The 12,597-nt window shown below is 43.6% G+C and overlaps 1 protein-coding gene across 3 annotated transcripts in view; it reads right to left on the bottom strand.

Moving 5' to 3' along the window:
- The window catches only part of LOC107219701, a 108,301-nt gene that overhangs the window by 63,473 nt on the left and 32,231 nt on the right, over positions 1-12,597 (bottom strand). For 2 of the 3 annotated variants that reach the window (XM_046733034.1, XM_046733033.1), the window contains exons 3-4: positions 7,843-7,942; positions 5,739-5,901 (exon numbers count right to left, since the gene is read on the bottom strand). In XM_046733034.1, the coding sequence (XP_046588990.1) occupies positions 5,739-5,901; positions 7,843-7,942 (263 nt within the window). Of the gene's footprint in view, positions 1-5,738; positions 5,902-7,842; positions 7,943-9,475; positions 9,981-12,597 lie in introns of those variants that run through there. The other variant, XM_015658014.2, reaches the window with a different exon arrangement.

Genomic DNA, 12,597 nt, shown 5'->3' on the forward strand with positions numbered 1-12,597 from the left:
TCAGAGACATATAATACTTCAAAAAATTCACACCTAGAAATGTACTTTAAAAATTTATCCAGAGGTCTCATTTTTTACTCTCTTAGCCTCGCGTACTCAGCTGCATTAAAATTCTGAAATATATAAAAGCTGTCAACCATTTTCAGGCTGCTCGTATTTTGAGACCCCGCGACTTCTTTTCTTCGAAGACTTTGGTACGTACGAAATGAAATCAATAGTGGGCGAAAGCTTACCGTGAGGAAAAAAGTAAAAAATGTGTCTTCATCATTTCTTGTTGATTGAATCAGCTCAATTTACTTTTTCTGTTCCCATCAATCGAATATTAAGCTGTTTCTTTTTTCATTTGAACGGCGATCAAGGAGCAAATCTCGAACTTCATTTTGCGTCAGCAGCACTGATTCTTTTTCGCGATTTTTCCTTCTTCGACATTAAATAGCACCCTCAAAGCACGGGAGACAAGATCGAAACCGGCAGGTTTATACAGTTAATCCTGTCCTTAGAACCCGGCAGCCTGACCCGATTACCTACGATAAGCCAGCGCGTGACCTCAAATTAGCAGCTTGTAGAGAATTGATCCCGTGAAAAAAAAAGACGAGAAAACCAAAGCAAACAAAACGCATCGCTCGGAAGCAATGGGCCAATCAAGTGCCGGCGAGTGTACAAGTCGGGAAAAGTGATCAATGGTTGATATTAAATTTGCAGACTCCTTGCCAATGTCAAAATATATCTACTTGGTGTATTTACAAACTATACTTATACGTGAACTGCGCCAAGGTTTAAATTTGCAAAATCTTGCTGGAATTTTCATTTCAAGAATAAATCTGGCCGTGCAAAATTGACCAATTTATTGAAATTTATCCACAAGAAAAAAGCAGGAACGTGTAATTCGAGCGTGCAGTGCGAATAAGTAATGAATTGATATTTTGAATAATCGCTGGCGCGGTCGAGTGACGGAGGTTGCGATATGCAAAACCGCGAAACTTGCATCGTGCGTCGCATTGCACTCGTCACTTCGGTATTCTAATAATAAAAAAGTAACCGGCCGTAAAAGTGTTTTCTTGGAAATTTTAAGTCCGTTGTAAATATTATAGACATGACACAAACTACGCACGTGAACTAACCAACGGCTATTAAGATATACGTTAAATTAAAATTAGGCAGCTACCGACGACAAAACAACCGTATGGTATTTTCACGCTCGGTTACTGACTTCCTCTGGTACGCGGTGACATGTGGGCAAATTCGTGGCAGTTGCCGCTTGAATTAAGCAGCATTTATTCTTCTAACGTCATGCATTTTTATTTCTATATTAACATCTGAACACAGAAATCAAATGAATAGGCCAATTTTTAAACTGTCCTAGAGACACTAAGTTTTGGTAATGATTGATTAAACTTCAGAAATGAACAAGTACCAGCAATTTTTGTTTTATAGCAAGATTGTAACTGTAAGAAAGCTCGCCTAAAACGAACACGTTAGTCAAAATCTGAAACGGTAGGAAATTTTAGATTTCAAATTGCAAAATATTTCTCAGATCTAGTCCGCTGTTATTGTTAATGTCACGTGCAAATATAATTATAAGGCTCAGGTTCGACGATTCGATTTCCAGGAATTACCAAACGTATGTAACTATTTTTTTATCGCAGAGTTCAAATCTTACTCATGATTCGGGCTCACATAAAAAAATAATTTCTACGTTATTCTAATTCGATACATCCAGTTTTAGGACACTTTATACGTATATTCTTATAATTATCTTTAACCCGTTACTGACAACTTCCTTGATCTGAAGAAGTTACACGATGTCGTTTATCGTTGAATATTGTCCTCAAGTATCCAATTTGTGTGACGAAATAAAACAAGGGAGGAAGTCGAGGCAAGATCTCGATTATCCAGCTGTAGGAAACCTTAAATTCGACGCCCGAAGCAATCATACGTAGTATCGACATATGGCGCATATAATTATGAAGGAAACGCAAACGATGAAGAAAGTATAACCATTGCGAGGTACATAAATAGTAGCGAAAGTTGAGAATTATTTAAAATATATGGAGCCTTGCGTTCGCCATCCATTTACGTCGAATGCAAATTATTTTTCTGCAGCAGCGAAGTTCGACGTTCCGAATGAAAATAACGATAAATGAATTTCGGCGTCTGCGAAGGATAATTTTTAAATTCAGTAAGATAAAATTAAAATACGTCTACAGTTGAAGAAAAAACAGCAAAAGTAACATGATTTTAGAACGTTAACACACCGCTGTGCGGATATTCGAGCATGCCTGTGTGCGAGGAGTAATTACTTAATCAGTAGAGACAACAGCAGTACCCGCACATGAGCCAAAAACATATTTGGCATGCTCGTTTCGCGGACACGTGGTTTTCTGCCACCGCGAACGAAGGGAAACGATGCTATTGTCTTTCACCGCGGTACTGCAGTTTACGTTGTGCAGTGTAGCGTGTGGCCAAAAGTAATGAGTTGCAGTCCGATGCTATCGTGGCACGCACGCACGCACGCATGGCACGCACGCAGATGCACTTTGCTCCATTAGGTTGTTAGAATTTTTGGAAACAGAACGGTTGTCGAGATCGATTCGTTCGCCGAGATACTATTTTACTTTCATTCTTACAGATTTTTCGGTTATTACAAAAATTGAACGAGATGTGTGTTTGGTAATTATTTTTACATTTTTCCCTCGATGATCAAAGTCTGCAGCCTGGAACGCTGCTGCGAGTTTCAGTGAGCGTCTCTTTTGAGCCGAGTGGCGTTATATCGGCCAGGGTGAAAGGTTTTAGAGGAGAGCATAAAGGTTCGCCTGGCGGAATATATATTTTATACACCGAAGGTTGATATTACTATTTGAAAAGCCAATCGCACAGCGTATTGGTAGGCGGAATATAGGAGTCTATACTCAAAAGCGAAATAAAATTTCTTCGCTTCCCGAGAAGCAGTCCGTCCGCCTACTACACTGGAATTTACCGGATGACATAGAGGAGCGAGTGAATTCGAAAAGGTCGGTGTGGAAGAAGGGGAAAGAAAATGGGGTAAAGTGTACATCGTACATATTCGTTTGTAAGCTCCGTCGCGAAAAATGGAAAGACGCAGATAGGGCGGGAAAAAAAAATGAGTCGCATCGATATCCAGAGAGGCGTAAAATTCCCTGCTGAGTCCTCCGCCATACCTTTAAGCTTATGTCACATTTATTACTACCCTGGAATTCTGCATGTTGAAACGAACCTCTCGCCTTACTTTATACCTATAAAGGATCACAGCCGAAGATAATTTTATACTTCGAAAATTGATCGAGAGGAAAATATGAACCGATACCTACTATTTTCCGTCACGCCGATACCTATTCGTCATTTTTTACCGCCAAAGACGGGTGGCTGTCTGCTGTGAAATCGACATGATTCGCTCGACCGAAGCCTCGCAAAAGCAGTAAAACCCACGAGAATATGTACTTGTGGTATACGGTGGAGAGGATCGTCTCTCTTTAAAAAACTTCCCGCTTCGTATAACCGATCGGGGTGATTGATTACGGACAGACGTTTATGCGGGTAACGATCTGCAGCTTTTGAATTTGGATTCTCTTTATCGAAAAAGATACGCGTCTAGTTGTAAAATATAGATCCGTATCCGATCGGAGGAAGTTCTTGACGTAACGAAAAATTACGGCGAATTCAGCCGCTTTAACCAAATATTAATTAGCAGATTTTCCTCGTAATGCAACATTGAATTACGTTTAAGCGTTCATTTTTTACACTCTTTTTACTACTATTCCCTTCTACGCTATTTCAATTCTATTCCCCCCCACTGAACAGCTTTAACTTCTAATTACCCGCGTGTACGTAGTTTGCTTCTAATTACTCTCCTCCACCCTGCGACAACATTTTCCACTTTTTGTTTACTCGTAAGTACAGGTATGTTGGTTGCACCGGAGGTTGATTCTACTGTAGTTCCATCAACCAAGGAGCAAAAGGACCCATCAATTTAGTTTAGTTGGGTTATTAACGGGGATTTTTAATTCTGATTCAAGCGTGCGCAAATTCTATTATAGTTACACGAGAATTACCGCCAAATTTTAACCGTCGATGGTATGATAAAAAAATACGTAATAACGAAACAACAATTATTATCCACAAAGAAAAAAAGAGATAATTTCAATTAATACCGTTATTTTTTTTTTTTTTTTTTCAAATTAGCTCTTTATCCAGGATTTCATTCCCTCCTAAAGCAAAAATATTTCAACTCCCGCCTGTGCGTCGGCAACCGTTAATCCACCAATGCAAGAATAAATGCCTAGCGTACGGCACCGGACTTGCAGAGATCCGGAAGCAAATGGCGCTCATTTGAATTTCCATCGAGAGTTACGTACCGAAAGCGGATTTCCGAGCTTAACAGCGCTTCCGCAAATCAAGAGCTTTCCACAAGGTAAGATCAGGCTATATTGAACTCACCACGAACACCGCAAGGTGCTGAAGCGACCCCATCCAAATGTCGAGGTATTAGTTTATATTAAACCGCAAATGTAGGTACATGTTTAATTAACGATTACTTATACGACTCCAAGAGCAGGACGTAGTCAAGCAGTTTTCTTAAAAGCAGGTCAAGGTACGTAGATTAAGTTGACTTGCGAGATTCGTGGAATTGGAAAGAAAATTAAGTCTGCTTCGTTAGCTGTTTCGTTTTCCTTTCCCCTCTACGTTGAAGGTTGTTCCTGGACGAGTTCGGGGCGAATTCGGTTATAGCACGACCTTGCCTCGGGGTAAAAACGTAAAGCGTAATACCCTACACCTAAATGTACAACATCGGCGTTTATCGCGCGCCAGAGTTTCACGTTGGACAGGTTTCCCCCAATTTTTTAATGTTTATTTTCCTTTATTTATTTTCATTATTCCAATCTTTTTTTTTGCTCCCTGTCTCGCTTTTTCACCTCACGGTTTTAATCCTCGTTCCGATTCGCTCGCAACCTTTTGTATTTTATTCTCGTTCGCGTTTCTTTTTATTTTCTTCATTCCCCACCACCGTTGTCCTTCTTTTTGCCATTGTTTTTCATCGGATTAAGCAGAGCAGCCTCAAGTCCCGAGCACCGTCGTAATGGAGAAACGATGTAGCGCCTGGCAGGCGACGCGAGGATTGGGAGAAGCTCCGCTGGTTATCGGAACTCGGATATCGGGGGAGTAAAAGTAGAAATCGATCGAAATGGTAACTTTTATCGTGGGCGTCAAACTACCTGCAACGGATTTATAAAACTACCCAACGAACTTGCCACTTTACCCCCTACCGCGCTGTGTATTTCGCCGTAGTAAAATATTCCACGGATTTTCAAGACTCCTTTATATACCCCCCCCCCCCGTTCGCCAGGGCGAGGCGTCCTGCAACTTTTGCACCTACTTTATCTGTAACTTCGACCACCGTCAACGGGATTTTCAAACTCCGGAATCATATTCAACACTCGTTTGCATCGATTTATTCAGCCTTATCTGACCAGAATACAGAAACGCGGGATGTTGCCTGTGGAATTTCGAAGAGTTCGAGAATCTGCGGAGCTTCGAAATTGTCTGATATGATCGGATGACTTCGAGCTTTCCTTATCACAGCAGAGCTTACTCGAAAGAACGCTGGACCGACGTTCCAATATGAGAGATCCAGATGCTCGACTCCGGTTTCGAGGTGAATCTACGACGTCGCACCTCAGTTTCCTTATAATTAATAACAACGTAGTTGGGCAGAAACTCACGTCTTGGGCCGACAGAACTCTGGTGGCAGGCTGGATAATGGTGCTTCCTGAGTGGGGTCGGTGATGCAAGGACTCGACGGTGTCTTCCCTCGAGCAAACTCCGCTATACCAGGGTAGGCCGCCTGCACAGTGGCGTCTGTTGCGATACTTCCTCCAAACGTGCCTGAAAGTATTTGAAACACGTGGAGGATAATCGTTGAAGGGGACTTGCATGCTGAGAGAGAGAGAGAGGGAGAGAGAGAAAGAGAGACGCAGGGTTAATCAGCTGATTGAAGAAAATTTGCAGAATTAGAGGTTTGCGTCGCCGTTGTTGTCGTTGTTGTTGTTGCCGCCGTTGTGCTCGTTTTTCTGACTGGTAGAATATTTGGCCATCAACGGGAATAAAGTAGCTCGGCTATATTGCCGCTGGCTCTTTTAATGCCGTTAATGACGTTGCGCCCGAGCAAGTAGGGAAAGTAGTTAATTCGTATAAAAGTTAACCAGGTTTTGGGGTTGGCTAACGATAACAAAGTGCCGGAGCGCCGGAGCAGTTACTTAACGGCAACAAGGCTGCTTTAATTACCGTGAAAATCATGTAAAATTCAGAGTGGGAAAAGCTCACGGAGGAGTCTTCGTACAGCTCGCGCAACGCAAATTCATTCTCTAAGATAACCGCGAGTATACTCTTGTTTTGTCACACCCAAGGATAGGGTTGGAGGGAAAAAAGCTACCCTGAATATAACTGCGATTAGCGTTTGAACAACCGGGAAAACTTTCTCAACGCTTGTATTACACAACACAGAAAACGGGGAGTAAAAAGAGGGTTGAAAGTGTGGTTCAGTTACATGGATTATACGTCAAGTTCTAATTCGAATTTCTTCGCGTTTTGTAATCGCAATGTTTTATTAATAATTTGTCTTAAGATTAAACCCAAAAACCACGTCTCGTATAAATTGACTTGAATTTTCCTTCAAATCGTTAACATCACGAAAATTTCCACCTAACTGTTTTCGCTAACTGCAGGATCAAATGATCCTTCATTTCCTGACGCGTTTCGCTATCGTCGAAACTATTAAACGTGTATGGATATAGAATGACACGATAGGCGGTAAGGGGAGGAATGTAATCGATCACGGGGGGTATCTTTGGATGAGCGATCGAGGTGTTACCGAGGAGGAGAGAAGTAGGTGCTTCAAGATGAAGGAGTTTCCGGTATCTCGAGAAACTCGAGAAGCCGAAGACTAAAGGCTGCTGTGGACGAACTCGCGACGAGCCTCGAGAGCGCTTTGCCCATTGAATTGCAACATTTATCAATGTCAATCGTAGCCGGCGGGTATCGCTCCGTCTCCATCTTCGAGTGGCATTAATATTTCGATTTCGGTACCTGCAGCTTATACGTATTACGTAATATACGGCTGAGAAGAAAGGCGAGGGATAAGTCAGCAGCTGACAATACTCCATACATCTTTCCATTTTCACTCCCGCCTTTTTTCCCTTGGGCGATTTCGCGCGTTATAACGAAAATATATCGTAGAATGTACAGGATGATGAATTAATTACACCCCCAGTTGCGAGGCTCGGAATAAAAATCGATGAACCAGAGATGAGGAAATATCACGCTTCCGCGAAACCGCGGTCAGCTGGATATTCAACCTATCTCCCCAGCATTCTTCACACTAGTTTTACACCTCTCTAAAATCTTTATGACAAAAGCGTAACGAGCATCCATCAAAGTTTATCTCCTTTATTTCTTTCCCGAAGTAAATACCCGCTTTTTTATCGGTATCTATTAAAACCTGAATTTTTGCCGATTGAACCCTGAGTGCGTAGTTTTGAATTAAAGAATCACAAAGGATCATTTCAAGCAATGGAACAGATACGAAATTCATGATTACGAACGCGGTGGACACGATGAAAAGATTTTTCCTATAATGGTAATTTCTAAGCGACTTTAAAGCGTGATGAATTTTTCGTGGGCAGAATCTTGGCGTCTGATGGTTATAACAGAAAATTCTGCCTTCTACCCTGTTACCGAAAGGTGAAAATTTAACACGAGGTGCGTGCCGAACCGTTGGTACAGTGTTTAAGATTTCATATTAAAGTGCAAAGTCTTGTAAGATCTTACCTGACTCCAAATGCAATTCCTAGTGCCACTATCAGCGGGAGTAACGTGCATATGCAGGCTAGAAACACCGTCTGCATGTCGGAGAAGGCTGCTAATATACCTGTAACAAGAAGTGAAGAAAAGTTACGTAAGATTGTTCCCAGCGCAGGTCGAGGGGGTAGAATTTAATTTTGAAATTTGTTAGAAACAATTCACAGGAACATATGACGTCGTGCGTCTGGAAATCCAACCAATTTTCAAATCTCTGTAAGAGTCCTGCAGTTAAGTCATGTAAAAAAATACGTATGCAAGGATAAAAAAAAAAAAGAAAAAAACATTGCCATTCGACATTTTGAGACGGAAACTCTTCGGTTTTTTCCTCAATTAATTCCCTGCAGTGTGTGCGAGGGTGGCTCTAAGGCAGAGAATAAGTGTCTCTAAGGGGCGGTCACAGCGACGCACTTTACGACCGACCCTACGGTCAAACGTCCCCAAAGGAGTTGACCTACGTTGCAAAGTCAGCCACTGTAGATACGAAGCAAATCCCCAGAGAAGGCTCGTGAACCTCGAAGGCAAGCGAAAGATTTTGCGTGCTTAGCCGATGGCGTCGTCGAGTGGTGAATATCTCGAGAAATGAGCGAGGCGTGTGATTCGGCATTCGAGGGAGAAATCGTCGCTAGTCGAAAGAAAAATACTGAGGCCTTTACGTGAGTCGAGTATTGCTGAATTTTTTGGAGACCGGAAACGCGGTCCCGTAACGGGGCAAGAAATGGGGTGGAAAAAAAAAGTAGGCGAATAGGAACAGTTTCGTCGCTCTGTTCCGCGATACCGATCGATGGAAGGAATACCGTTCGTCAACTGTCCGATGATTTGACCGAAGATGGTTTGACGCAAAGGTGAAAGAAACGTCATGTCGAACCAACTTGTTATTATCAAAATTGCCGATGTGGAGAGAGACAGAGGAGAAATTAATTGGCACTGAAAATGTTACCAAATTACAAATACCGAAGGACGAGTGTCTGCGGCAGGTTTATAAAAGATGAGCTGCTGTTGGACAGACGAAAAATTGTGCAAGCTCGTTCAGCTCTATTCGAAGTACAGTAACCTATGGGACAGGAGCCATCCGTGCCACGACAATCTGCGAGGCAGATATAATTCTTACAAAAAAATTCTCGCGGTAAGAAGGAAATGAAAAAAAAAGATACAGACCAGCAGAGAAAGAAAAACAACAACAACAATAATAATAATAATAATAACAACAACTTTCTCACCACACACCTTTACATTTTCACGCTATGAATTCATTATGCAAATCCTGCGGAAAATATGTATATTTTCCTTCCCTCGTTCTCTCCCCACAGTCCCTCTCCATGCCTGCTCACGTATCCGTCAGCGATGTTCTCTGCAAGCTCAAAGATCTTCGCGCCGTCTACGTATGTGAACTTCATAAAATTGAGGCCGCCTCCAAAGCCGGATCCATCTACAGACCGAGGTATACGTGGTTTGAACCCATGAACGAATTTCTTTACTGCCACTTGGACGCCGATGAAAAGCTCGCTGAATTTTCGGTGAGTATTTGTGACTCGGTTTTATTTTCCCCTTCGATCTGGGAACGGATATTAAAAGAAGGAAACAAACCATAAACAATAAAAACCTTTTTCGTTGATCAGTCATCGGAAGATGACGCGACGTCTTCGGAAGAAACGCTGAATGTTTGCGAGAAGCGAGACTGCTGCGAGAAATCGGATTCCGTCACGGAGTCGAATTCGGACGGTTCGATTTGCCCGGGGAAGCACAAGTCGGGTGGAAAGAGAAAAAGTAGCTCCTCTGTTAAACCGGGCAGAAAAAGCAAGGCGTACTTTCTCCGTTCGCCGACGATGCTCAGATCGACAAGGATGAACACGAAGTATGAAATTCCGAGAAAAACTGGCGGCGCTTCTTCCTCGTCGGCGAAGAATTCTTCCTCGATCAGCAAAGGCATGAGCTGCCGCGACAATGCCGAAGACACGCAGCAGTGCACCGAGCTGGACGTCAACATGACGTCATCGGACGTGTTGATAAAATACCGAAGAACAGAGGTGAGTATAAGAAAAAAAACAGTGGCGACGATATTCTCAAACGGATTATTCTAGATGACGGAATGATTGACGAATTAATATCGTGCTCACAGAACGTGAACGGGGACGAGAAATCGTACAAAAAAAAATTCAAGGGACCGAGGAGGTCGAGCGGAAAATCACCGTGCTTTAAAAACATCAAAATGGTAATATCGCGGTCTGGATACTCCGGGGTAGGGTCAACGAGCGGTTGCTGCGACATCAAAGACGAGGATACGGAGCTCTGGGACATGATGTCGATGCTCGATTTGGAGCTGCCAGGCCCATCGGTCAAGTTGCTGACCAGCTCATCTCCGAAAAGCAGCAGCAGCACCACCACCGGCAGCAACAGTTCCGAGTCACTGAAATCAGGGCGTTCACATTGCTGCAAAGACTTGGACGCCGGCAAAGACCTGCGAGAGAGAAATGACGAAGACCTTTCGACACCCTGTCGAAAAACCCCCAAGGTCGTCTGCCTCGGGGACGGAACAGTCTTCGACGAGAATGTGCTCGAACTCCTCGAGGACTTGTCCGTCAAGATCTGTCCCATCGACGTCGGCTGTCGCGGTGGAACCTGTTCGACGGCACCGAAGCACGATGACCATTCTCAAGACTCGGCACCCTGCGGCACCTGCTCGACGATCACCAGGCCGATAAAAAAGTATGATCCTGACGACGCAGAGGCACCGTCGAAGAAAGAAAAACCTGCAAGAGAGAAAGAGAACGGCGACGATGAACAAGAAAGTTTTGGTAAATCGGAATCTGCTCTTGAGGAAAACGTGGAAGAGGAGATGAATCCTGTTCCGAAAAATTTAGTGATGAACTACAACCTCAAGGTGGAGCTAGGCAAGTCGGGTTGGTTGAGTGTAAATGTGCATTTGGATGATTTTCATCTTCGTCGGTGTCTCTTTTGACCAGCTAACGGCAGGTCCTCGTCCGGCCGAGAGTCGTTCATCCACGAGGCCAAGAAGGAGCTGTGGGAAGCTGAGAAACTGTACAACAGTGGAAAGTTCGTAACGCGTGGAATTATCGACAGTGATTCGAAGGACGAAGAGTCTGCGGAGTTCGACAAGTTTGGGGCGGAAGTTGCATCCTCGCTTAAGAACATGGGAAAACATCGGGCGTTGAAGTTGAAACAAGCCATCGCCGAGACGATGCGCATGGATGAAAAGCGAGGAAACTTTTTCTGATGTATAGCCTGTTCGGGTAACGAGATATTCATACGTACTGTCTGAACTTGTCGCAAGTCGATGATCGCGATTCCGAGGTGAACGAAGAGCGCCGAGTTCCGACAGTAGTTAGACAGAAATATCGTATTCAATACTGGCTTGGTTATAGGTTACAAATGAAAAGGCTAAAATGTAAATTTCGAACGATGAACAAGTTTACCGATAGGCGGTTGCTCGGGACGTTTAAAATCTCCTTATCGTAGGATGAGATGAGCTGGTGTAATGGTAGAAAATTGTTGAACCAGCCGGTGCATGTCTGCGAGAGAGATGAATGGTCGGAGAGTAAAATCTGCCGGCTAGTTTGCCTGTACAAAAGATTTCCCTGTCTTTGGAAAAAGGACAATCCGTCGTACATGGATAATTCCATGCGTCACTCGGCATACAGCAGCATTCATCAAGGTATGGATACGGCCCATGTGACCTTTACGGAGGTTATGATAAAGATACGGGAAATCAGACGTCTCTACGTGAACGAGCTTGTCAATATTCTGAAGGCGCACAAATTGGGCCGAAAATACGAACCTCCCCAAAAGTGGTTTCTCACCATGCACAAATTTCTCTACGAGCATCTGGACTTTGACGAAACTGCCGAGTTGAAGACGATCGCTGTAAGTGTATTATACACGGTACATTCGTTCTTCCTAAAAATTTCATATCGGCATTCATTTCATTTCCAGGGTCCCGAGGAGTCGGATGATTCCTGCTATCGCGAAGACGACGAAGACGACGATTCGGATTACGCGGACTCCGATACGCCACCGCAAAGTGATTACACCGCCGACTCGAGTCGTGAATCTTCGCGGTACGAGGGCTGCGGAGGAAGAGGTCAAATTATTCCCAGCGATTTGTCATCGCAGGCCGGTTCATCGATGACAAATCACCGGCACCCGCACTCGAGTCCGAAGCATTTTCGATCGTCGAATTTAAACTCGTGCAAACCGAAGTCAAGGTATTGTTTAGACAGATCTGCCCACTGTCAGAATCACCAAGAACCGGCTGTTCCCAATTCCGGCTGTAATACTTGTCAGCAAAAGGCGCAGAAGTCCAGAAAATCACCATCGATAACAGTTATTTGCAACAAAAACGCCGATCGTCAACAATCAAGGGCTGAAACGGACCTCGACGAACGATGCAAGCGATCTCCGTCCGTCGATAAGGTTTTTTTTTTATTTCTTGTAACCGAACGAAAATAATCTCGGAAAAACGTAGTTCCAGCTTTGGTATTTTTTTTTTTTAAGGAACCAAGTGTAAAATCAGATCCCAAAATCGTTAACGGAATCGAAAGCAGCGTATCGTTAAACGCGTGGATGGACAAGACGCAGGATGAATTTGACGTGTTTGCGAAGAGCGTTGCCTGTCAGCTGAGAAAAATGGACATAGAGTCGGCGGTTATCGCCCAAAATCAAATTCAAAACGTTCTCACTGACCAGCGGCTTCACAGAGCTGTACGT

The sequence above is a fragment of the Neodiprion lecontei genome, chromosome 2 (genome assembly GCF_021901455.1).
Source record: "Neodiprion lecontei isolate iyNeoLeco1 chromosome 2, iyNeoLeco1.1, whole genome shotgun sequence".
Taxonomy (NCBI): Eukaryota; Metazoa; Arthropoda; class Insecta; order Hymenoptera; family Diprionidae; genus Neodiprion; species Neodiprion lecontei.